The 23,518-nt window shown below is 36.5% G+C and overlaps 1 protein-coding gene and 1 pseudogene across 1 annotated transcript; one reads left to right on the top strand and one right to left on the bottom strand.

Annotated features, from left to right (window-relative positions):
• Positions 1 to 3,797: 3,797 nt before the first annotated feature.
• Positions 3,798 to 4,505, top strand: LOC147497978 (thaumatin-like protein 1 pseudogene; annotated as a pseudogene).
• Positions 4,506 to 5,299: 794 nt separating this feature from the next.
• LOC147497977 (pyruvate dehydrogenase complex E1 alpha subunit) lies at positions 5,300 to 22,592 on the bottom strand. The gene is made up of 8 exons (XM_086560202.1): positions 21,704 to 22,592; positions 21,554 to 21,633; positions 17,587 to 17,664; positions 6,810 to 6,905; positions 6,633 to 6,704; positions 6,323 to 6,376; positions 6,063 to 6,128; positions 5,300 to 5,605 (listed from the first exon to the last, which is right to left on the bottom strand). Exons 1-8 carry the CDS (start codon positions 22,386 to 22,388, stop codon positions 5,561 to 5,563), a joined length of 1,176 nt encoding a protein of 391 aa, XP_086416328.1. The 5' UTR covers positions 22,389 to 22,592; the 3' UTR covers positions 5,300 to 5,560.
• Positions 22,593 to 23,518: the final 926 nt, after the last annotated feature.

Here is a 23,518-nt window from a genome sequence, read left to right as displayed (position 1 = left end):
AAATTGTTTCATTTATAAAAGAGAGGGTGTAATAGTCGTGACCTGTGCTCCAGTCCTATGTGAGCCAGTGAGACATCATGCCAGATTTGTGGTGGTGCTGAAGAAATACCAACTTTACATAATATTTTAGTCATGTTTTTCTGTAAAAGTAGAGGTGTTTCAGTGGGGATTAACCTATTAATAATGGTGGAATGACTTTGTAATGTTATTAATTTTGGGGTTGAATTTTCAGGGTTTTGGGTAAAAGCTTCAGTAGATATATCTAACAAAGGTTTTGCATGATAACTAACTTGAGAAGTACACTCATGTGTTCGATGCCACCGTAGTCTGTTTTTGTTGAAGCGTTTGCTCAGTTTGGCGATGTGGCTTTGTTATCTCAGTTACCAAAGAAAGTTAAGACATGATGAATCTTTATAATTATTTTTTATCAATGGTCAATTTAGGAATGTTTTTTTATTATTATTATTTTGTATGTTTGCAACATTATTATGATATGTAGTATTTTACTTTGAGTAAACATATTTGAACACATGCAAATAGAAAAGAACTGGTTCCGCTAATTCAATATTTCAATGAGGTCCAAGCTACGAAGACAAAGCTGCAATTAATAGATTTCAATGGGGTCTAGGATAGCCTTGAAAACAACTAAACAAACTTCCTTTTATAGTCCTAAGGTTTTTCCTTAATAATCAAGTAGTTTATTCATATATATTGTTTGATTATGTGAGTGTCATTTTACTTGAGAATATGGTTCACAATATGCTTGGACTACTCAGTGTAATTTTATTTTGAAAATTAGAAGATTATCTTGAAAGCAGGGGTGATTATTTAACATTTTTCCATGATTCATGTACTGGACAATGTTTCATATGACTATATATGAAGTAATGAACAAGGTCACAAAAAAGTGTTGAAGGTGTGGTAGAGGACAACGTCCATGTCAATTTTTTCCTGAATTGACTTTCAGTTGTTTTTGTTTATTTTTTTTTCCAGTAACTTATGGATATACTATAATATTGATTAGGTACAATTTATGTACCCAACTATCATTCATGTCTGAGTAACCAAATTATTTTGCATATATCAATATTCATATGTTTAGTTCATTACAATTTAACTTTGAAACCAGAAGTGAAAGAGTAGATGCATTTTGAAAAAGTGAAATTGTATAACCATATCCACTTTTTATTGTAAATACCTCAAAGGCTCCAACTATCAAAGGGCACAATGTTTTGGTCTGAGACACCACCACATACTGGCATCCACAAAATAAACAACCACTTCAAAATAAACTGTCTACACATTCCCACATAGGCCACACATTTGAAAATGCTAGGGTGTCCCAAAATTAATGCCCACAAACAACATGATAATCACCTCATAACAAACCGTGTCGTAGACATGGGTTATACCTAGTCTCACAATATAAAACAAAGAATTTCAGAGATTTGGTAAGGAATATGATACCTATCTGATTGAAAAATCAGATTACCACGTTTCGTTACCATGTTTCGTTATTCGACGAGAAATTGACCCATAAAGAACTATAAAACTGAATCAGTTCTGGATGAATTAGACTTCAAACCATACACCGTTGGAAACATCTCTGAGTTAGCTTTCTAACACAAAAAGCGGATTGTGAATCCGATTATCGAGCAAAAGGTTATAGCCGTTTTTGCCAAAACTGTCCCACTATTCTGAATTTCAAACTATTTCTTCTTTTTCGATAAACTCTAAATCTCGAAATTGTTGCGTAAAAACCACCAATATATCAGTATCTTGATGCATTGATTCCACCATCAGGTCCCTGGGACCGTCGTAATCCGAACTCAAGTAATGATTTGGACTTCCCAACAACAAATCGATGCCTAGCAGCATTTGTTGCAACCAGAGAAGCATAGTTTGATGAGATTCACAAAAGGAGTTTCCAGCAGTTGAACCAACTAAATTGTACTCACTACAACGGGCCCTTCAACTCTTAATAATGTCATCTTTGGGAACACCACTAAGCCCTCCGTAACAGCATATATATACTTCAACATCAGAACAGTCAATACTCCTAAGATAATCAAAAAGCCATCCTCACATGTAGGCAATGTTTAACTAGGGTTGGAAATGGAGCGGGTTCGGGTCGGATCAGACTATATCCATGCCCAGATCCATTTTTTCAATACAAAACCAGATCCGGATCCATGACCCGAATGGATCCAAAATGGCATACCATATCCGAACCATTTCTGTAAATGGGATAATCGGATCCGACCCGAATTGTGAACCACAAGTTCTCAATCACCCACGTGTCTACAAACAAGAGAGACCTATTATTATTTGGAAGATATATTATCAAAATTTTATATTTTGGATTCGGATCTAGGAGGATCCGAACCGTTTAGAGTAAAACCATATTTGAATCCGAATTAAAAATGGATAATCCATATCCGACCCATTTTCTTATTCGAACTCATTATTAAAGTCCAAACCCGTTGAAATGGGTTTGGATCGGGTCGGATTCGGGTCAAAACCCGCACCATTTCCAGCCCTAAAGTTTAACGAAGATATGTGATCCAAGATCGGTGAGAAGAGGTGTCACCATAGGATTGGTTGGTCCTTTTATATTAAGTCCCTCTTCCACAACTAATCCTCCATTCTATTTCTCCATCGCTCTGCCTACCTCATAATCGCCTTAACCCATAAACGAAAACTAGGAAACAAGCCTTAATCTTTCTTCATATTCATTGTTCAAACAACTTTTAAATTATTGAAATATAATTTCTACAACAAGAACAAACTGTGAATATAAAGAAGGTTGGCTGAGGCACGAATTGAAACGCTTTCTTTAAAGTTGTTTTGCGTCTATTCCTCTTTATACAGACAAAGCGCGTCAGCCTCCAGGATACAACAGCCAGTTATACTCTCTATTGTTTACTGCAGATAAACCAAAGAAGAAAAGGAAGAACCACGATATTGATCTTATGATTGCCCAAAACGTAGTTTAGAAAATAGTTTTACAGATACTGTATAGGCTGTTGGTAGAGGCGTTTTTTGTAGAGACAAGAAACATGGAGCACTAGTAGATCCGCTTTTTAGGGTTTTTAGGGAATTGCTTCAGTTTCCCTATAGGGATAAGAGTCTACTGGTCTACTACGTTTCTGTTTCCAATCCATATCCAATTCTGTTTCCAACCCTATCAACAAACAAATTTTACCAAAAATAACAAAAGAATATTTAGTGTAAAAAAAATATCATATGTGATGAAACACGTTATAAACATGTTTGATCCCAATTAAAGTTGCTAAGAGCTTAAGACTGCTGGCCGCCCAATACTCTACCTGGAAAATTTTGAATAGTTGCACATTTCATGTGACAGAAGTGGTGATCCATTATTCATATGGTACTTATGCACATCAATGCTTATCCAAATGGAGGAGTTCCAGTGTACAATGCTTATCGCATAGAACGTGATTCATACACATGTAACAACTTTCAATTCAAATAGCAAAGTGTCATGAAAAATGAACTGTGGAGTTTGGAAGCAACACCTGCTTGTTCCCATAGCAAATGAACTTTGCTACTTAAGATGGTAAAAAGCTAGAAACTAAAAGGTGTCCACCAACCTAAAGCTTAAGTTGCATATACGCGTTACAAATTTCGAAATCTTATTTTATTGCCAAGTGTAGAAACCAAACAAGTACGTCCTTGTGTATGATCATCCTATATAAACCCCTTTGGAGAGGCAACCAACTGCAGTCACCGAAAGTCATAATTCATCAGCCTTAACTGTTACCTACACCAAAACCATGAAATTCCTGATTCTTCTACTTGTGCTTGTCCTCTTTTCTGTTGAAGCTACTGCCGCATTTTCAACTGTCCATATGCAGAACCGATGTTCTTATACTATTTGGCCCATGGCAGCCTCCACCGTAAGTACTCCTCAAGCCATGTCATGGAAGCCTAATGGCCTGCCAATCCCTTCAGGAAAAAATCTTACCTTCAGTCTCCCAAAGCTTCTTTCCGTCGACTTGTGGGCAAGATCATTCTGTCCAAACACCAGTGGTTTATGTGCAACAGGTGACTGCGATGATGACTATAATTGCATTCCAATTGCAACAACAATGGTGAGGATTATTTCCGGCTCTAAACAGGACTCGTATGCCATCACCTTGATCAATGGATTCAATATCCCCGTCTTAGTCACCCCACTTGGAAACAAGGGATGCAGTGCAACTTCTTGCAGCGTGGATGTAAATGATCGCTGCCCCTCTGAATTATCTGTTAAAGATCTTAGTAAAGACACAATTGCTTGCAAAAGCGCTTGTAACGCTTTTAAAGACAATCACTACTGCTGCACTGGTGCTTTTGATAACTCCAAAAGTTGCCAACCAACTAGCTATTCTGTTTTCTTTGACCAAGCATGCCATGATGCGATCAGTTATAAGTACGATAATGAGACGAAATTCAAGACTTGCGATACTGGTGCTACCTATGTTGTAACTTTCTGTCCATGAGAGCGACTAGTTTGGTAGTGCGTTATTATGTTTTGATAGATACATGAATGAATTTCTGTTCGTTGTATGTTTATATTATGATAATATCTTATGTTTTGGATTAATGGAATGGTACGTATGCCTGATGATTAATGCAATGATATATGTCTTGTTAGCATCCATTATATGTGCGTATGCTGTTAGTTGTGAATGAGAGGGAGAAGAGAGAAAGGAAGCAGAGATGGTGACAAATATTTATATGGGATCGAGAAAATATCAACACCATGACTTTAAAAACCATGACTTTAAAAACGAAGAAATAAGAATCAAAACACTTGCAGTGTCAACCGCCAAAAGCTTGAATGAAGCCGAACACGGTAATATCATGGAAATGTTGATTTAGAACTGATGGACCTTATTACTCAAACCCAAACAGCGGTATTGAATCTTCAATCTAATACCAGTTGCTGGCAGAACAATTCGGAACCAACAACGAGGAACTACGTCGACAAGTAATGACTTCCCCAACCCCATAAACACAGCTGCTCACTCGCACTGCATTTGTTTCTCAGGCCCGACGCCATTCACTTGCGAACAATTACTTGGATAGAATGAATAAAAAATCTAATTGCTGCTAGTCCATAATTTTGGTTTAATACTATCTTGAACCATTAGGATAAAAAAATTCCCATGCAACAGATGACGGCTATCTGCTATATATTTCACAGTACCAGGCAGGGCCTTTGTTACTGTTGAAGGAAAGTAAAATGAAAGTGACGAAAACTAAAACACAAAAATGCTACCAAGACTCATTCTGAAAACAAAGATTCAATCATATGCACCAAAATAGATCTGATGTGCTTTAAAGAATAATTTCGTAGTAGTACCGTAAAGTGTGATCCATAGATGGAAAACGAAACCTCCACAATGTAAACCAAATGTAAAAGAGAGATGGTTGAACTCCGGAAAATCTCAATATCTCTTATACAACACATCGTTTCCCTACAAAATCCAAAGGCCAACCACTGCTTTTATTTCTTCAAACAGAAAAGAACTTTTTGTCATACTAATATCTTTCAAGGAAGCGTAGCTCTCAACTCTTTCCTATCTGCACCATATGACTGCAGCAGAAGGTAACGAACAAGTCAACTCTACTATTTCAAGATAACATCTGGCTTCAGAAGAAATTAAGAATTTACAAACGAAAGACAAAAATTGTTTTTTTCTCTCTTCAGAACTCGGTGGAAAGAAGGATTCTTGAATGGTGTGTCGGGATGTTGGACACTGAAGTGCATTGGAAAAAGAACTCATAAGAAACCAAAATCTCATGGGATCCCAGGAAACAGGAAACCCTCAGTGTGTTTGGTTTGGTTTTATCCAAGGAATGATTAAGTTAGTGCACCAAACCCCCTCACCTAAACGTGCGTGGTAATAAAACACGCATGGGAGGCTAAAATTGGGGAAAATATCCCTCGCTTAATAGTTGGTATAGAAAACAGACCCCAAATAAGAAGATAAGGTCAACTGTATAGAACAACATTAGATCATGAGAAATAAAAACAAACACCAGGAAATTACCTCCACTCCATAACCTTTGACATAAACATTGGTGAACAGTTCAGAAGGATCAGGCATTGGGCTCTCCTGATCAAACACAAACATGGTAGCGCACATTAGAAATCAGAACAAAACAGGCTTAAAAGTGAGAAATTTGCTACATCATGAAGATCCAAGATTTGAAAGATCGGATGGAAAACAAACCACTAAGGTATAATTACTCTTCATTAGACATAAATTTCAGTATACACTGTTCTAAAATGGTATGAAGCACTGCTTACCTTGGCTTTTGCAATGGCTTCATCAACTTCTTTCCTAGCGTTCTTCTCAATATCCTGCACAAAACAAAATATCAGATAAGTCCTTGGCTGCAATGAAGCTCTGCATTTTCATTCACTCAACATTTCATTTATATTGTGTCATCTATCTATTTGGGATGTATGGTAGAAGGAATATTGTTTAACTCAGTGCTTAAACAATATAAAGTTCCTTTAGGTCCCACTGAAGCTTAGTTTCAATACCTAGCTACAAGAGTTCCAAAACCAGAAAGACATTACATCATACTTGTTACAAGGGGATATTGAAAACTACCTTTAGATCTTTCTCTGTGGACAATTCATGTGCAAGTATCAATTTTCTTATTCTCTCAATTGGATCACGCTCCTGAAAATGACAACCACAAACGAACAAATAAACAGTAAATTCAAATCGTAAGATTACAGAGAAATATCTATTTTATGTAGACACAAAAATGTGTAAATTATTGACCTGTCTCACACCACTAATTTCATCACGAGTTCGGTAGGTGCTCCCTGGATCGGACATGGAGTGTCCATGGTACCGATAAGTATCCATTTCAAGAATCTACACAGCCACCAAAAGGAAAAACATAGAATCAGTGCACTTTCACATATTTTGCAAAAACAAAAAAAGGGAAAAAATCCCTCGTCTCAAAAGACATAAATTTATTAGAATCAAGAGTTACAGTATTCAAGGAATTAACATTCAATCACAGGTTCACAACAGATTCACAAGAATTAATTTGCTTATAATGAACTTTGTTATTTTACAAGATTATGAACGGACCAGTGCTTTATAAAAAGGAATGAGTAACTGATCCTCTAGATGACCGGCGAGCCAGGGATTCTTATAAGGACATTAAGAAAACTTGCAACAACTTTATAAAAACTCAAATCCTCTACGAAATCAAACAAGATAAAAAAACAATGAAACACAAACAAACAGCTATTCTGCCCCAAATTTTACACATTCTCATGTCCCAAGAGAATGATAATGACCATTAAAGGGAACAAAAGTACAGCGTAAAGGAACAGAAACGGTTACAGATGGAGAAGAGTTGAAAAGCAACAATATCCTAGGAAAACTATTCACAAGTAGAACATAATAACTTACTTAAAAATCAAACATCAAAGTTCTAGGAGCAGAATAGGTGGGTTTGCCATAAACTTGTGCAAATTGCAAAATCATTCCTTCTGGTGCACTATGCAATTGCAGGCTTTAAGTTAATGGAATTGCATGGTACACCAAAAGGAATGATTTTGCATTAGCATATGGCCAACCCACCTATTCTGCTCCTTATAGCTCCAATTTTCTGAATCAAACATCAAATGGGACGAAAACTCCATATAAAAAAGGGTTCGTTAGGAATACCCTCCCCCATTATTAGTTGCAATTAGGGATACCCCCTATTTTCAAAAATATTAGGGACACCCCCCCCCCCCCAGTTGCAAGATCCAACGGCTACGAGATAAAGTTTTTTTTTTCACATGAAGAAGGATTACCGTTAGATCTTGCAAATTGGAGGGGGGGGGTTCCCTAACTAACCCTATAAAAAACCTTTGCTTTAGGAGAAATAAATCGTTGGGGATGATTTAGAGGGGTGTAGGGGATGTGTTCAGTTGGAGTTTTTTTGTTGAATTTTGAAAGAAGAGGAAGGAGGCTAGTTTCTTTGCAAAGACACTTCTCATTTAGGGGAAAGAATGGTGGTGCGGTTGCTTCTCTTCAATTGTTTGTTGTGTTTGAAGCATTAAAGTAGCAGGATTACAAATCTGCAATGCCACTATGGAAACATAAACCCTTCCACATCTGTAACGTTATGTGAGAAAACAAACACATGAGTTAACCAATAAAAGTGTACATAAACGGAAATTTCTATCTCCTGTGCAGGATACGGTGTGGAAAGATACTCTTTCTCAAGAAAGGATGATTCGCTTCTCTTCTTAATAATAGTCTGCTTATTTACTATCATTAAAACAATATTTATTAATTATTGATCTAAGTCACTCTATACCCCCAAATACAAGAGACACATTGGAATAATTATTCTACAATGATATTCCAGCCCCATGAATGTTATGATCTACCCCAAAGAAAATTGACAAGTCTTGTATTACAAACTTCTCTTTTAGTTTCATGCAATGCAATCACCACTGGTCTAAACTTCCTCACTACTTTCCTTCATCTACGTACTTTCTTTCGCAAGGCAATCACTTCATGTTCCATATAATAAGATCAATAATCATCTGAAACGAATTTGGTCCTTTGATTATCTATCTCTTTCTATTTGATCCCTTCTTCTCTAAGCAACCATCTCTACCTGAGCCTTCTTATTGATCGATTTAAGAATATCTGAAGCACCCCTCGTATTCAAACGTAACCCAACTTGTTGACAGACGTTCTCCGATCTACTTAGATCAACACCCAAATCAATCGATGGAAGAACACTATCTAACACCTCCTCAAATAGCAATTCGGTTACACTCCCCACTTCATCACCATCTCCATCAGAGATGGAACCCCAATCCTCCTGATCATCTCTTTCATCACCTACCAAACCCTAAAATGTGTTACTCCCAGGACCACTCACCAAGTTTCAATTTAATTCATGCAAACCAGGCACAGCCTAACAATTCATGAGCCGTATCATTATGTCCCTGCTCCTCATCCTTCCCCAATGAGTTCATATCTAATTTAACAATTCGGCCCGACCCACTATTAGTTCTCAGCCAAATATTATATTCAGGTATAACACATTGATAAAAAGCCATAAACCCACAAGAAGCTTCCCCTGCCCCCATCCAACTGAATTTCATTCACAGCTACCACGTATTAATCCTCGTACGCCCCCCCCCAAATCTCTCATTAAGTTCGAAATTGACATTTAGTGAAACTCTCCTGCCTACACATGCATATTTGATTACCATCAATAGAAATCTATCCGTCTCCATCTAATGACAAACACCTCCATCATGCCGCTGATTGATCAATTTGCCCTTATGACTTCAACAAATGACTTTCCCGAGTCAACCCGCCGTGACTCACACCGATCCCACTCACCTTTGACCCTTTCGAAAATTCACATCATCATATTCCGGCAGAACTCTCAACTCTTGCTGCCTAAGTGATTCAAACAGACTTCAATTGTCATAATGAAATATGGAATCTTCAACAAATTGCATCTATCAACCAGAAATTTCACACATGAAACTTCTGGATATACCCCCACCGTTCTCACAGATAAATATATCTGAAGGAACACAGATCACAATAGATCCACTTTTATTTTGGAAAAAAACTTTAGGAATAGAAATTTCCCAAATCTACTTTCTTTGACATCAGCCAAAACATCCATATAACTTTAGGAATAGAAATTTCCCAAATCAACTTGATCATGTCTTTCTCTCAAAACGACCTACACGGCTATAAGTTCGTTTCAAACTTCAATACAACTGTCTTAGTCTCACCATCAAGTTCAATACAAAAAGATGCTCTTGATTAAAATTATAAAGGATTACGGCACAGTTTCATTTGGTTAACACCTTTCTACGGATAGAGGACAAATTATTTGGCCACTTATTATAAACCAATCATTGAAAACAACATTTAATCAAAGAAAATATCCGAATCAGTCTGGGCAAGAAACAGAGATGCAATATCCTACATTCCTTCTTCAAACAATCTAGAACAAAGAACTGATAACAAAATTCCATCTTTCTTTCCCCTCAAACAAAATTCGAGAGGAAGCTTTCAGCACAATGAAATGCAAAAAAAAACCCCCATCTAATTATACGCCTCTGTCTGAACCATACATGGTCTAAGCATTATTCCACATTTGGTAATTTTAAGGCAATAAAAAAAAAATAGGAAAAATATACAAGGCTGATTTGGACGACAAACAGAAGTACTAAAATAAGTCCCATAGGCTCAGAACAACTCTGAACAAAAAAAACTCAAAAATGAGAGATTGCAAGAGATGTATAAATATGTGCCTCATAACTAAGCCATATGACATAGGAAGATTGGTGGAAAAACTCCACCAAAAATTAATAACTCATACGGCTACTCTGAGAGGCAAAGATTCAAAGAAAAATAAGACTGATTAAAGGTTAGAAAGAGAGAAGCAAAGATTTGGGTGACTCTACTGTTTTGGACACTATAGGATTAGGGTTTTGGTATGAAGTGAATGACTAGGGATTTTTTGGCTTTTTAAATCAATTTTATTGTTTGGTTAAACTACCAAAGTACCCTTGGGCTAACATTTTAATAGAGGTTGCAAAATATCTGTCGGTGCAGTCCATGATATGTTAAACGGAAACAAACATGAAATCGTTGATATTTTGTTAAAAGAAAATCTGATAAATCCACCAATCTACATTAAAATTTATATTCTGGGTTCTGATTGTGCCAATTGGTTTATAGGTTTGCCAACAAATTAATTCAAGCTAGTAAAATAGATAAATAACTAAATTTTTCACTTCTTTGTGTTGGAGAAAACAATGCCAATCGATCCCAGCTAAGATAGTTTGTATATAGACTTCAGTAATTGACTTTCCCGAGTCAACCCGCCGTGACTCACACCGATCCCACTACCTCTGACCCTTTTGAAAATTAACATTATCATATTCGGGCAAAACTCTCAACTCTCGCTGCCTAAGTGATTCATACAGACTTCAATCGTCAGAATGAAATATGGAATCTTCAACATATTGCATCTATCAACCAGAAATTTCACACATAAAACTTCTGGATATACCCCCACCGTTCTCACAGATCAATATACCTGAAGGAACACAGATCACAATATATCCACTTTTATTCTGGAGAAAAACTTTAGGAATAGAAATTTCCCAAATCTACTTTCTTTGACATCAGCCAAAACATCCATATAACTTTAGGAATAGAAATTTCCCAAATCTACTTGATCATGTCTTTCTCTCAAAACGACCTACACGGCTATAAGTTCGTTTCAAACTTCAATACGTGTTAGTCTCACCATCAAGTTCAATACAAAAAGACGCTCTTGATTAAAATTATAAGGGATTATGGCACAGTTTCATTTGGTTAACACCTTTCAACAGATAGCGGACAAATTATTTGGCCACTTATTATAAACCAATCATTGAAAACAACATTTAAGAAAATAAAATATCCGAATCAGTCTGGGTAAGAAACAAAGATGGAAAATCCTACATTCCTTCTTCAAACAATCTAGAACAAGGAACTGATAACAAAATTTCATCTTTCTTTCCCCTCAAACAAAATTCGAGAGGAGGCTTTTCAGCACAATGAAATGCAAAAAAAAAAAAAAAACCCTTCTTATTATACGCCTCTGTCTGAACCATACATGGTCTAACCATTATTCCACATTTGGTAATTTTCAGGCAATAAAAAAAATTAGGAAAAATAAAAAAAATTAGGAAAAATATCCAAGGCTGATTTGGACGACAAATAGAAGTACTAAAATAAGTCCCACTGAAAACAACCTCAGAACATCTCTGAACAAAAAAACACTCAAAATTGAGAGATTGCAAGAGATGTATAAATATGTGCCTCATAACTAAGCCATATGACATAGGAAGATTGGTGGAAAAACTCCATCAAAAATTAATAACACATACAGCTACTCTGAGAGGCAAAGATTCAAAGAAAAATAAGACTGATTAAAGGTTAGAAAGAGAGAAGCAACGATTTGGGTGACTACAGTTTTGGAGACTACAAGCTTATGGTTTTGGTATGAAGTGAATGATTAGGAATTTTTTGGCTTTTTCAATCAATTTTATTGTTTGGTTACCACCAATCTACATTAAAATTTATATTTTGGGTTAGAATCTGATTGTGCCAGTTGGTTTATAGGTTTGCCTACAAATTAATTCAAGCTAGTAAAATGGATAAATAACTAAATTTTTCACTTCTTTGCGTTGGAGAAAACAATGGCAATCGATCCTCGCTAAGATAGTTTGTATATGGACTTCAATAAATGGCTTTCCCAAGTCAACCCGCCGTGACTCACACCGATCCCACTCACCTCTGACCCTTTTGAAAATTAACATCATCATATTCCAGCAAAACTCTCAACTCTTGCTGCCTAAGTGATTCAGACAAACTTCAATCGTCAGAATGAAATATGGAATCTTCAACAAATTGCATCTATCAACCAGAAATTTCACACATGAAACTTCTGGATATACCCCCACCGTTCTCACAGATCAATATACCTGAAGGAACACAGATCACAATAGATCCACTTTTATTCTAGAAAAAAACTTTAGGAATAGAAATTTCCCAAATCTACTTTCTTTGACATCAGCCAAAACATCCATATAACTTTAGGAATAGAAATTTTCCCAATCTACTTGATCATGTCTTTCTCTCAAGACTTCAATACAACTGTGTTAGTCTCACCATCAAGTTCAATGCAAAAAGACACTCTTGATTAAAATTATAAAGGATTATGGCACAGTTTCAATTGGTTAACACCTTTCTACGGATAGCGGACAAATTATTTGGCCACTTATTATAAACCAATCATTGAAAACAACATTTAATCAAAGAAAATATCCGCATCAGTCTGGGTAAGAAACAGAGATGAAAAATCCTACATTCCTTCTTCAAACAATCTAGAACAAGGAACTGATAACAAAATTCCATTTTTCTTTCCCCTCAAACAAAATTCGAGAAGAGGCTCTTCAAAGACAAATGAAAAAAAAAAAAAAAAACCTTTTATTATAATGATCTGTCTAACCATACATGGTCTAAGCATTATTCCACATCGAATAAATTTGTGGACAAGCAACTGCTTCTTTGTCCACAAGACCTCAAATTCTTATTGGTGGAGTGGTCTGCCCAAAAAACTGCGTGCCCTCTTGCCTCAAAAACTGTTAAACTGACCGAAAAAACTGTTAACCAATAGAATTGTGCTGTTTGTGGACAAGTCTGTCCACAAATTCGGACTCTATTCCACATCTGGTAATTTTAAGGCAATAAAAAAAAATCAAGAAAAATATCCAAGGCTCATTTGGACGATAAATAGAAGTACTAAAATAAGTCGCACTAAAAACAACCTCAGAACATCTCTGAACAAAAAAACACTCAAAATTGAGAGATTGCAAGAGATGTATAAATATGTGCCTCATAACTAAGCCATATGACATAAAAAGATTGGTGGAAAAACTCCATCAAAAATTAATAACTCATACGGCTACTCTGAGAGGCCAAGATTCAAAGAAAAATAAGACTGATTAAAGGTTAGAAAGAGAGAAGCAAAGATTTGGGTGACTCTACTGTTTTGGAGACTACGGATTAGGGTTTTGGTATGAAGTGAATGATTAGGGATTTTTTGGCTTTTTAAATCAATTTTATTGTTTGGTTAAACCACCAAAGTACCCTTGGGCTAACATTTTAATAGAGGTTACAAAATATCTGTCGGTGTAGTCCATGATATGTTGAACGGAAACAAACGTGAAATCGTTGGTATTTTGTTAGGAGAAAATCTGATAAATCTACCAATCTACATTAAAATTTATATTTTGGGTTAGAATCTGATTGTGTCAGTTGGTTTATAGGTTTGCCTACAAATTAATTCAAGCTAGTAAAATGGATAAATAACTAAATTTTTCACTTCTTTGCGTTGGAGAAAACAATGGCAATTGATCCTCGCTAAGATAGTTTGTATATGGACTTCAATAAATGGCTTTCCCGAGTCAACCCGCCGTGACTCACACCGATCCCACTCACCTCCGACCCTTTTGAAAATTAACATCATCATATTCCAGCAAAACTCTCAACTCTTGCTGCCTAAGTGATTCAGACAGACTTCAATCGTCAGAATGAAATATGGAATCTTCAACAAATTGCATCTATCAACCAGAAATTTCACACATGAAACTTCTGGATATACCCCCACCGTTCTCACAGATCAATATACCTGAAGGAACACAGATCACAATAGATCCACTTTTATTCTAGAAAAAAACTTTAGGAATAGAAATTTCCCAAATCTACTTTCTTTGACATCAGCCAAAACATCCATATAACTTTAGGAATAGAAATTTTCCCAATCTACTTGATCATGTCTTTCTCTCAAGACTTCAATACAACTGTGTTAGTCTCACCATCAAGTTCAATGCAAAAAGACACTCTTGATTAAAATTATAAAGGATTACGGCACAGTTTCAATTGGTTAACACCTTTCTACGGATAGCGGACAAATTATTTGGCCACTTATTATAAACCAATCATTGAAAACAACATTTAATCAAAGAAAATATCCGCATCAGTCTGGGTAAGAAACAGAGATGAAAAATCCTACATTCCTTCTTCAAACAATCTAGAACAAGGAACTGATAACAAAATTCCATTTTTCTTTCCCCTCAAACAAAATTCGAGAAGAGGCTCTTCAGCACAATGAAATGCAAAAAAAAAAAAAAACCCTTCTTATTATACGCATCTGTCTGAACCATACATGGTCTAAGCATTATTCCACATCAGAATAAATTTGTGGACAAGCAACTGTTTGCTGTCCACAAGACCTCAGCTTCTTATTGGTGGAGTGGCTGCCCAAAAAAAATCGTGCCCTCTTGCCCAAAAAAAAAAGTTAAACCGACCAAAAAACTGTTAACCAATAGAATTGTGCTGTTTGTGGACAAGTCTGTCCACAAATTCGGACTCTATTCCACATCTGGTAATTTTAAGGCAATAAAAAAAAATCAAGAAAAATATCCAAGGCTCATTTGGACAATAAATAGAAGTACTAAAATAAGTTGCACTAAAACAACCTCAGAACATCTCTGAACAAAAAAACACTCAAAATTGAGAGATTGCAAGAGATGTATAAATATGTGCCTCATAACTAAGCCATATGACATAAGAAGATTGGTGGAAAAACTCCATCAAAAATTAATAACTCATACTGGCTACTCCTCCGAGGCCAAGATTCAAAGAAAAAATAAGACTGATTAAAGGTTAGAAAGAGAGAAGCAAAGATTTGGGTGACTCTACTGTTTTGGAGACACAGGATTAGGGTTTTGGTATGAAGTGAATGATTAGGGATTTTTTGGCTTTTTAAATCAATTTTATTGTTTGGTTAAACCACCAAAGTACCCTTGGGCTAACATTTTAATAGAGGTTACAAAATATCTGTCGGTGTAGTCCATGATATGTTGAACGGAAACAAACGTGAAATCGTTGGTATTTTGTTAGGAGAAAATCTGATAAATCTACCAATCTACAGTAAAATTTATATTTTGGGTTAGAATCTGATTGTGTCAGTTGGTTTATAGGTTTACCTACAAATTAATTCAAGCTAGTAAAATAGATAAATAACTAAATTTTTCACTTCTTTGTGTTGGAGAAAACGATGTCAATCGATCCTCGCTAAGATAGTTTGTATATGGACTTCAGTAAAATGACTTTCCCAAGTCAACCCGCCGTGCCTCACACCGATCCCACTCACTTCTGACCCTTTTGAAAATTAACATCATCATATTCTGGCAGAACTCTCAACTCTCACTGCCTAAGTGATTCAGACTTCAATCATCAGAATGAAATTTGGAGTCTTCAACAAATTGCAGAAATTTCACACTTGAAACTTCTGGATATACCCCCACCATTCTCACATATCAATATACTTGAAGGAACACAGATCACGATAGATCCACTTTTATTTTGGAAAAAAACTTTAGGAATAGAAATTTCTCAAATCTACTTTCTTTGACATCAATCAAAACATCCATAACTGCACACGTTTTTCCACCCAGTTTTTTTATCTGCAATTGCTATAATCAATGGACGCCACTGTATCTCTGACCTATTTGTCCATCATCTTCAGAAACTCCACTCATAAAGTAAAATCCATCCTCTCAAATGTTATCCAATCGACAGTAAAACCTTGACATGGTTCCACTAAGAACATCGGAAAACAATTGAGCGAGAGAGTCCCCAAATCCCCGTCAGTTAGAAACCCCTTTTCCATTTTCCCTTCTCTCTTCTTTATAATTATCTGTTTAAATTGGGTTGTGGTGTTTTTCTTGGTTGGTACCAAAGCAACCATGAAGGGATGCATAGGAACGGTTATGCACTATCACTTCTCTAAACGCAACTGCACATGATATACCAGGCAAGCCTGAATTCACAATTTGAAGAAGACGTGACAATCAGCTTATATGAAAGCTAAGACATACCTAAAGAACTTCAACTATTGGTGCAATGGCTGTGCACTCCATAACTAAGATATACTCAATTTTCCAACACGTGCAACCGCCTGAATTGGGGGCACTCAGAGTACACGCTTGGAAAAATCACTTCAGTTAGAGACGGTAAAAGCAAATACCTATATTTCTGAATATTCCTTTTCATCACATTGCATGAAGAACTCGACAAGAAACTGCTTTAGTGATTTAGTCTTCACAAGCAATCTTTAGTTTCTCGACTCTTATGTCTCTGCTCTATTATTCTCTTTCCCTAAGGGTACTTCTTTAGCTGAGTCACACATCTTCTATCTTGCATCTTTTTCTTAATATTTAAACCTTTACTGGCAATAGATCAAATGAATAAAATCTAAATCCAAGACTCTCTTCGAACTTCACAAGAGATTAATCGAGGGAAGCAAGTAGTCAAACAATGTAATTTTGATCTTGAGGTCTTGTTACCAAAGCCTTCTTATCTATCAACGCACAACCTATCTTACATGTATTGATAACTTCCTTGACTCTTCAAATCCAGGGATCCTAAATGATGTTAAAATTCATGGAGAACTATAAAGAAAACTGCCTTGAATGATTAACCTTTAGATCGCATGTTATCTGCAGTTTCTTGACCTTTTTCTCTCTGCTCTCTTCTTTTCTCTTTCCTTACACGCACTTAATTCTTTTCCTAATAATTTAACCATTTTACTGACAATAAATATCACAAAGAAATCAAATTCTAAGATTCCCTTCCGACCTCACGTAAGATTGATCGAGTGAAGCAGGTAGTACCAATCAATCTTATTTTGATCATAAGGTCTTATCAGTGAAGCCTGTTCTACCAACGTACAACCTATCTTACGTATGTTTCACGAAAGACTTCTTTTCTGCCAACGTACAACCTATCTTACATGCATTGCCAATCATAATTTCCTCTGTTCATCAATTCCATGGATCCAAATTAAATTAAAAGCATCAAACTTTCCTTGTCTATTGTAGGTCACTCGCGTATATTTGAAGAAGATACATATAAGGGTTACAGAAAGCCAAAACAATGTACTCACTATAGGTCCATTGCTCAGAGCATACTCCTTTGCAAACTTGCATGCCTGCTTCACTGCGAGAGCATCCATACCGTCCACCTGTTACAATACATTCACATGTGAGAATCCATTGGTAACAAAAATATTCTAAAAATAATTACTTAAAAACAACTGTAACTAATTATTCTTTCTGTGTCCTGTAAGTCTTCTGGTTTGAATTGAAATAAACCTCCAAATACTTGCTGAATATAACGAAACAAACAACTGTGGCTATGAATTGTAGGACCATGACGGAAATTCTTCCTTTCCACCTAAGTAGTAGCACCTTTGACGCTTAATCAAAATTATTACCAAGATAATGTCAACTAATCCATATATTTACTTCCAACCCCTACTCCCCCTGCCACTTCAAAGACTCTTGGACCAACATGAAACCCTAAAGGTGTCATACGCAAACAGCCACCAAACTTCCATACAATAAAAACTACAATGCATAGTTACATTTCATTTGAGCAGGCTAACAACTGCTTATTAACCTATTCTCAGTTCTAATTGATTTTCTACAGATAAGTTTTAGCAAAACCATTACTTTTCCCTTTTTGTTTTGGGGGTTTAACTACGAGATTGAATTGTAGGAGGTACACACAATCTAGGTTCCGGCTTTACTTGAATAAAGTCTGATCAAGCATTGAGGTTTAGATTCACTGACGCGCTCAATGGCATATAGTATGTAGATACAAATAAAGTAAAGCAAAAGAAGGGAAGAAAAAAAGGTTGGAAGGAATGATGTACATGTGACAGAGAGAAATAATCTTGTACTATTAACTTTACAAATCTGAAAATGCAACCACTTTTCACCTACAAGTGCTAGTGTTATGACACATGCATCACACAGCATGTGCTTCGGTTTTCAGAAGTTCATAGGATGAAGAAACCCATATTGCTAGGACGTGCTATAAGGATTTTCAACTTACAAGAATAACGCTAACCTTCAGAAACTTGGAAGCTGTATAAAGGATTAAGAGTAACTTCAATCAAATGCAGCAACTAATATTGCTTTCCTCGAAACAACCATGTTAACGTACAGGAAGTATTCAAGTCTTTAAGTAGAACCAATTCCGAGTTGTCGCAAAACTTATAATTCTTTTTAGTTTGGCAAAACATATCCTTCTTTTATGTAAATCCTAAGAGCTACTTGACTCCACCTCACCTGCCCTAACATGGTACTAACGAAGGAAGGACATTACCCTGAACCCACACATGTTAGAACATTACATCAATTATCCTTCTCCAATTACAAAAAGTCCTTGGAAGTTCAAAATTCTAAAATATGAGCATGCACCACAAAGCCAAATCATAAAAAGTTCTCTTTATGTCAAGAACAACGCTTTGGCACTCCCAACTTTTGGAGTTTTGGGAAATGACAAAACCTCAAAAATGCATTATGTTCCTGTACTCCCACTTTTGAAATAGTACTAAACATACTAACACTAAATGTACATCAAGACCAAACATGATAATTACAGTTTTTTATGAGCAAACTATCTGTTAAACAATGTATGGACTTCTGTCCCTCACACAAGGAACCAGAGAGATAGAACATCTTGCAAAGGCAGATTTGTAGAGGAATAACTCACATAAGGGCGGGTAAAACATAGGGGTGGAACTCGGGCAGGTTGGGTCGGGTTGAGGCATAACCCGAGCCCAACCTAAGTTTCAAATGCTTTAATCCGAGCCTGGGACCAAGCCCTAGTCGGTCCTTAAATTTTCAGCCCAAGCCCGACGAATTCGGTGGTCCCTAGTCGGTCCTTAAATTTTCAGCCCAAGCCCGACGAATTCGGGTTGGGTCCGGTTATGTCGGGTCGTCAAATTTTTCGGATTTTTTTTGGAATTATGAGGTAAAAAACACTAAAATTGAAATCTTCTAATGAAATCAAAGAGATTTGATTATTTGAAAGGAAAACTAACTTTGTTGATTACATTATTTTCTTTAAAATAGATATTCTCAACTTTATTTTTTACAAAACTAGAAGGAATGAAATATATACATACATATATGCACACGGGCTCAGGTTTTTCGGTTTTTTGATATTATAACCCGAGCCCAATCCAAAACCGAGTTGGATTTTGATTTTACAAAACCAAGCCCGGACCACGGATCTGACATGATAGCCCAGGACTAACAAAAGTCGGATTTTAGTCCATCGGGCTTGGGCTAACCCGACCTAAGTTCCACCCCTAGTAAAACAGCAGAGGCTCATGTTGTGTTAGTTCCAACTTCCAAGTTACAAAATCAAATTATTTTAAATTAGCAGTTAAAGTTGAAGAGGATCTCATTGCAGAATCCCAATTACAAGCAAAACCTTGGAACTTCAATCTTCTAAAAGATGAGGTCCCAATAGCACAATCATACAAGGCCTCTTTTACATCAAGAGCGATCCTTTGGCACTACCAAATGACCTCCCGAATGTAATCCAAATGTTGCAGAAGTTTTCCTAACCAAAAACAGCCTCGAAATGCATGATCATCACCTCTCAAATACCTAAAAGAAAATCTCATGCCTCGTACAATCACTATATAGACATCAAGAAGAAACTCAAAGATTTATGTTATGTTGCATGGGTACGCCGAAATTCCCTCGTGTCCGTCCCGTGTAACAGGTCGCACCGATTAATCACATCAATATGATGATTCAGATTCGGTATTCGAGTCGGAGTCAGAGGGAAAAAAAACTTATTCGAAGAGATAGAGAGGAGAGGTAGGAATATTGACTAGTGAGTCTCCCTTGCGCAAATTTTCTTCTTTTTCTTTGGTCTCAATTCTTCTCTTTCTCTATCTTGCTTGGTCATGGTGGCTGTACAACCAGATCTAGGGTTTCGGAAAATAGAAGGAAGAACAAATGGGTGGAAATAACAAATAAGCCAGTCTTGAAACAAAAAATACGGGCTGGGCTTTTCTAGAACGGGTGTTTAAACCTCTAACTACTAATAACTGCTAATTGTTTCAAACTTTCAAAGCCCAATGGGCCTTCTCATGTGGATACAGCTAAATTTCTAGGTACAATTTCAAACATCATCATTATAGAATCCAACTACCTTAAGCCCTTAACAGTGTGTTCTTCAAGATTCAATATTTTAGAATTAAAATCATTTCTTTTTAGAAAAATTATAATATTAGCCGTGTCCCTGTGTCCTGATTTTCAGACCTTGCCGTGTCCAAATTGTCGTACCCGTGTCCAAACCCGACACTCGTACCCGTACCCATGCAACACAGGATTTATGGCTTCTTATGAGCATAGCATCTCTTAAATCATTCATTGACGTCTGTTCCTCACATTGGTAACCAGAACAGCTTAGAAAGGCAGGATCGTAGAGGGTATAGCTTACATAATGGAAGGTAAAACAAAAGAGACTACGGATTTCTGATGAAATTATCAGTTAAAGTTAAACAAGATCTCATTATTATCAGCAACAATAGAGATATTTAGTGCATAATTAGACATCGCACGACGAGGCTCAAAAAATGAGTAAAAATGAGGTGTAGAAAGGTTTAGCTGTTATATTTTAGTTCCTTCCTATTTCTCCGTAAAACCAAATTTTGTTAAAATAGATGCATGCAAGCATCACAGATCACAACCTTGTAACTATTTACACCACCTACTTAGCAGCCGATAGGAAGCTTCATCAAAATTATTAACAAGACAACTACAACTAATCCACAGATTTGCTACCGACCACCCAATCCTACCGGTTCTTATACACTCATAGAGCCACATGAAGTCCAAAAGTGTGATACACAAATGACCATCACACTTGCAACTTCCATACAACGAGAACTACAATGCACAAATGCACCTCATTTCACCAGACAAACAAATGCCTATTAAACCAATTCTTAATTCTAAACAGTTTTATATGTGATAAAACTTTAGCAAAACAAATACAATGTAAAGAATAGAATAAGCAGAATAAAATAAATTTCCCCTCACCTTCAATCCAGGTACATAATCACCGCGCTTATAATAAGCCGGACTCTTAGCAGCTCTCCATTCCGCAGTCCCCATTCCATCTACAAAACCAAATAAAAAACAAATAAACCACAATAAAACAATCCAAAAACCATCCAAACTAATACTCACAATGATTATTCTCGCAAACCAAAATCGCAGGCAAATCCCAAAGAGCCGCCATATTAAGCGCCTCAAACAACTGTCCCTGATTCGCAGCACCGTCACCATACAACGTGAAAGTAACACACCCGTCTTTCTTATACTTCTGAGCAAAAGCCAACCCACAACCTAAAGGGACTTGAGCACCAACAATCCCATGGCCACCAAAAAACCCACTCTCTTTTTTATAAAAATGCATTGACCCGCCTTTCCCTTTACTACACCCATCCTTTCTCCCCATCAACTCAGAGAATGCCTCAACTAACGACCCACCACGTCCTAAAAACAAACAATGGTCACGATAAGCAGTTATAATAGCGTCCTTTTTAGTTATAGCTGCTTCCATACCAATAGCAACAGCTTCTTGCCCATCATATAAATGACAAAAGCCACGTATTAGTTTTGCTTTGTATAATGAATCTGCTGCTATTTCCATACGTCTCATTAATACCATTGTTTTGAAAAAGTCCATTAGCTCTGACGGGGAGGTTGTTACGTTTCTCGAGGGTGGGTCTATTTTGTGGGATGTGAATGGGATTGATGTTTCTATTGTGAGATTTGTGTCTGTGGTGGTGGAGAATGAACGGCTCAGATTTGTTGATAGGGGTTTCAGAATAGAGGATGATGATTTCTTTATGTGCTTCATTAGTGCCATTTTTTTTAGATCAAGACTGGTTTTTTTTTTTTTTTTTTTTTTGAGGGTATCAAGAAGAAGAAGAAGAAGAAGATGGTTTTATTTGTTTTCTTTGTTTAGGGTGATCGTGTGGAACAGGGTGTTTCTGTTAGAATTATGAAATGGGTTTAATCACCGTTATGATGCATGGAGATGCGGAGGGTCATATTAGTTTATAGAACGGTTGCGGAGAATTAATGTGGAACTGGATGTAGAGGAGGTGTGATATGGGCGTGGTTCGTGGACTTTTCCAAATGCCAGGGAAATGTTTTGATATTTCGAATGGGGTTTGTGAGTATGGCAGGTAATTCGGGTTCGGATCGTTTTTTATATCTGTTTACTTATTCGGGTCGGATTTAGGTCTATCGGATTCGGGTTCGGATATTTTTTTGGGCTTTTTTTGAATTTTTAGTGTTATCCAATCGGGTTAGTCGGGTTCGGGTATTAAATTTCGGATATAATCGGGTTCGGATATTATGAAACTATTCGGATATAGCCATAACCGACCCGATCCCTACCCTATTTGTGAGTGACTTAATGCTCTGTTTGGTTCACCCGTACTGGGATGCATTTGCACCCATTTCCCAGTAACTACCCATTTCCGGTGTTTGGCCCACTATTGCATATAGCCCGTTGCAACAAATTGGTTCCTCCACTTCCCGCATATAAATAGCTCCCACACACTCATTTGCAACCCAAAAACCATCACATCCATTTGCACGATCTCTCAATCTCTCCCAACTCATAAAACTGCTTCTCTATACTAGCAACTCTATCTAAGCAAAAACACCTCCATCTCCTAGTTTATTAATTTCTTCTCTCTTAGCTATTGTTTTGGTTCCATTAGTGTCGTTGGCTGCTGAAAAAGTAAGCCCTTTCCCTCCACCTTCTTCTTCTTATATGTTTTCGATTCAGCATTGGTTGCTAATTTGCTACATATATGTTTTCAATTCGAAGACTAAAGCTTGTAATTATGGCTACTAGACTAAAACAAAAGTAACTAAGAATCTGCTAATTCATAAATAGTCGAGGAATTAAATCACTTAATCGAGACATTAACAGTGACTACACCTGCATTAACAAATATCTATCACAATTTCGTGTATCTATCT

Source organism: Coptis chinensis, chromosome 5, assembly GCF_015680905.1.
Source record: "Coptis chinensis isolate HL-2020 chromosome 5, ASM1568090v1, whole genome shotgun sequence".
Classification (NCBI taxonomy): Eukaryota; Viridiplantae; Streptophyta; class Magnoliopsida; order Ranunculales; family Ranunculaceae; genus Coptis; species Coptis chinensis.
The sequence above is the reverse complement of the archived record's forward strand: the minus strand, read 5'-3'. Positions and strand labels throughout refer to the sequence as shown.

Bases quoted from the DNA above. Each gene is read 5' to 3' on its own strand.
- LOC147497977 (XM_086560202.1), bottom strand. From the start codon at position 22,388: ATGGCACTAATGAAGCACATAAAGAAATCATCATCCTCTATTCTGAAA. The intron at 17,665-21,553 runs GTGAGGGGAAAT...GTATTGTAACAG, and splicing joins ATTATGTACCTGGATTGAAG to GTGGACGGTATGGATGCTCT. The intron at 6,377-6,632 runs GTAGTTTTCAAT...TGTTTTGTGCAG, and splicing joins CCACAGAGAAAGATCTAAAG to GATATTGAGAAGAACGCTAG.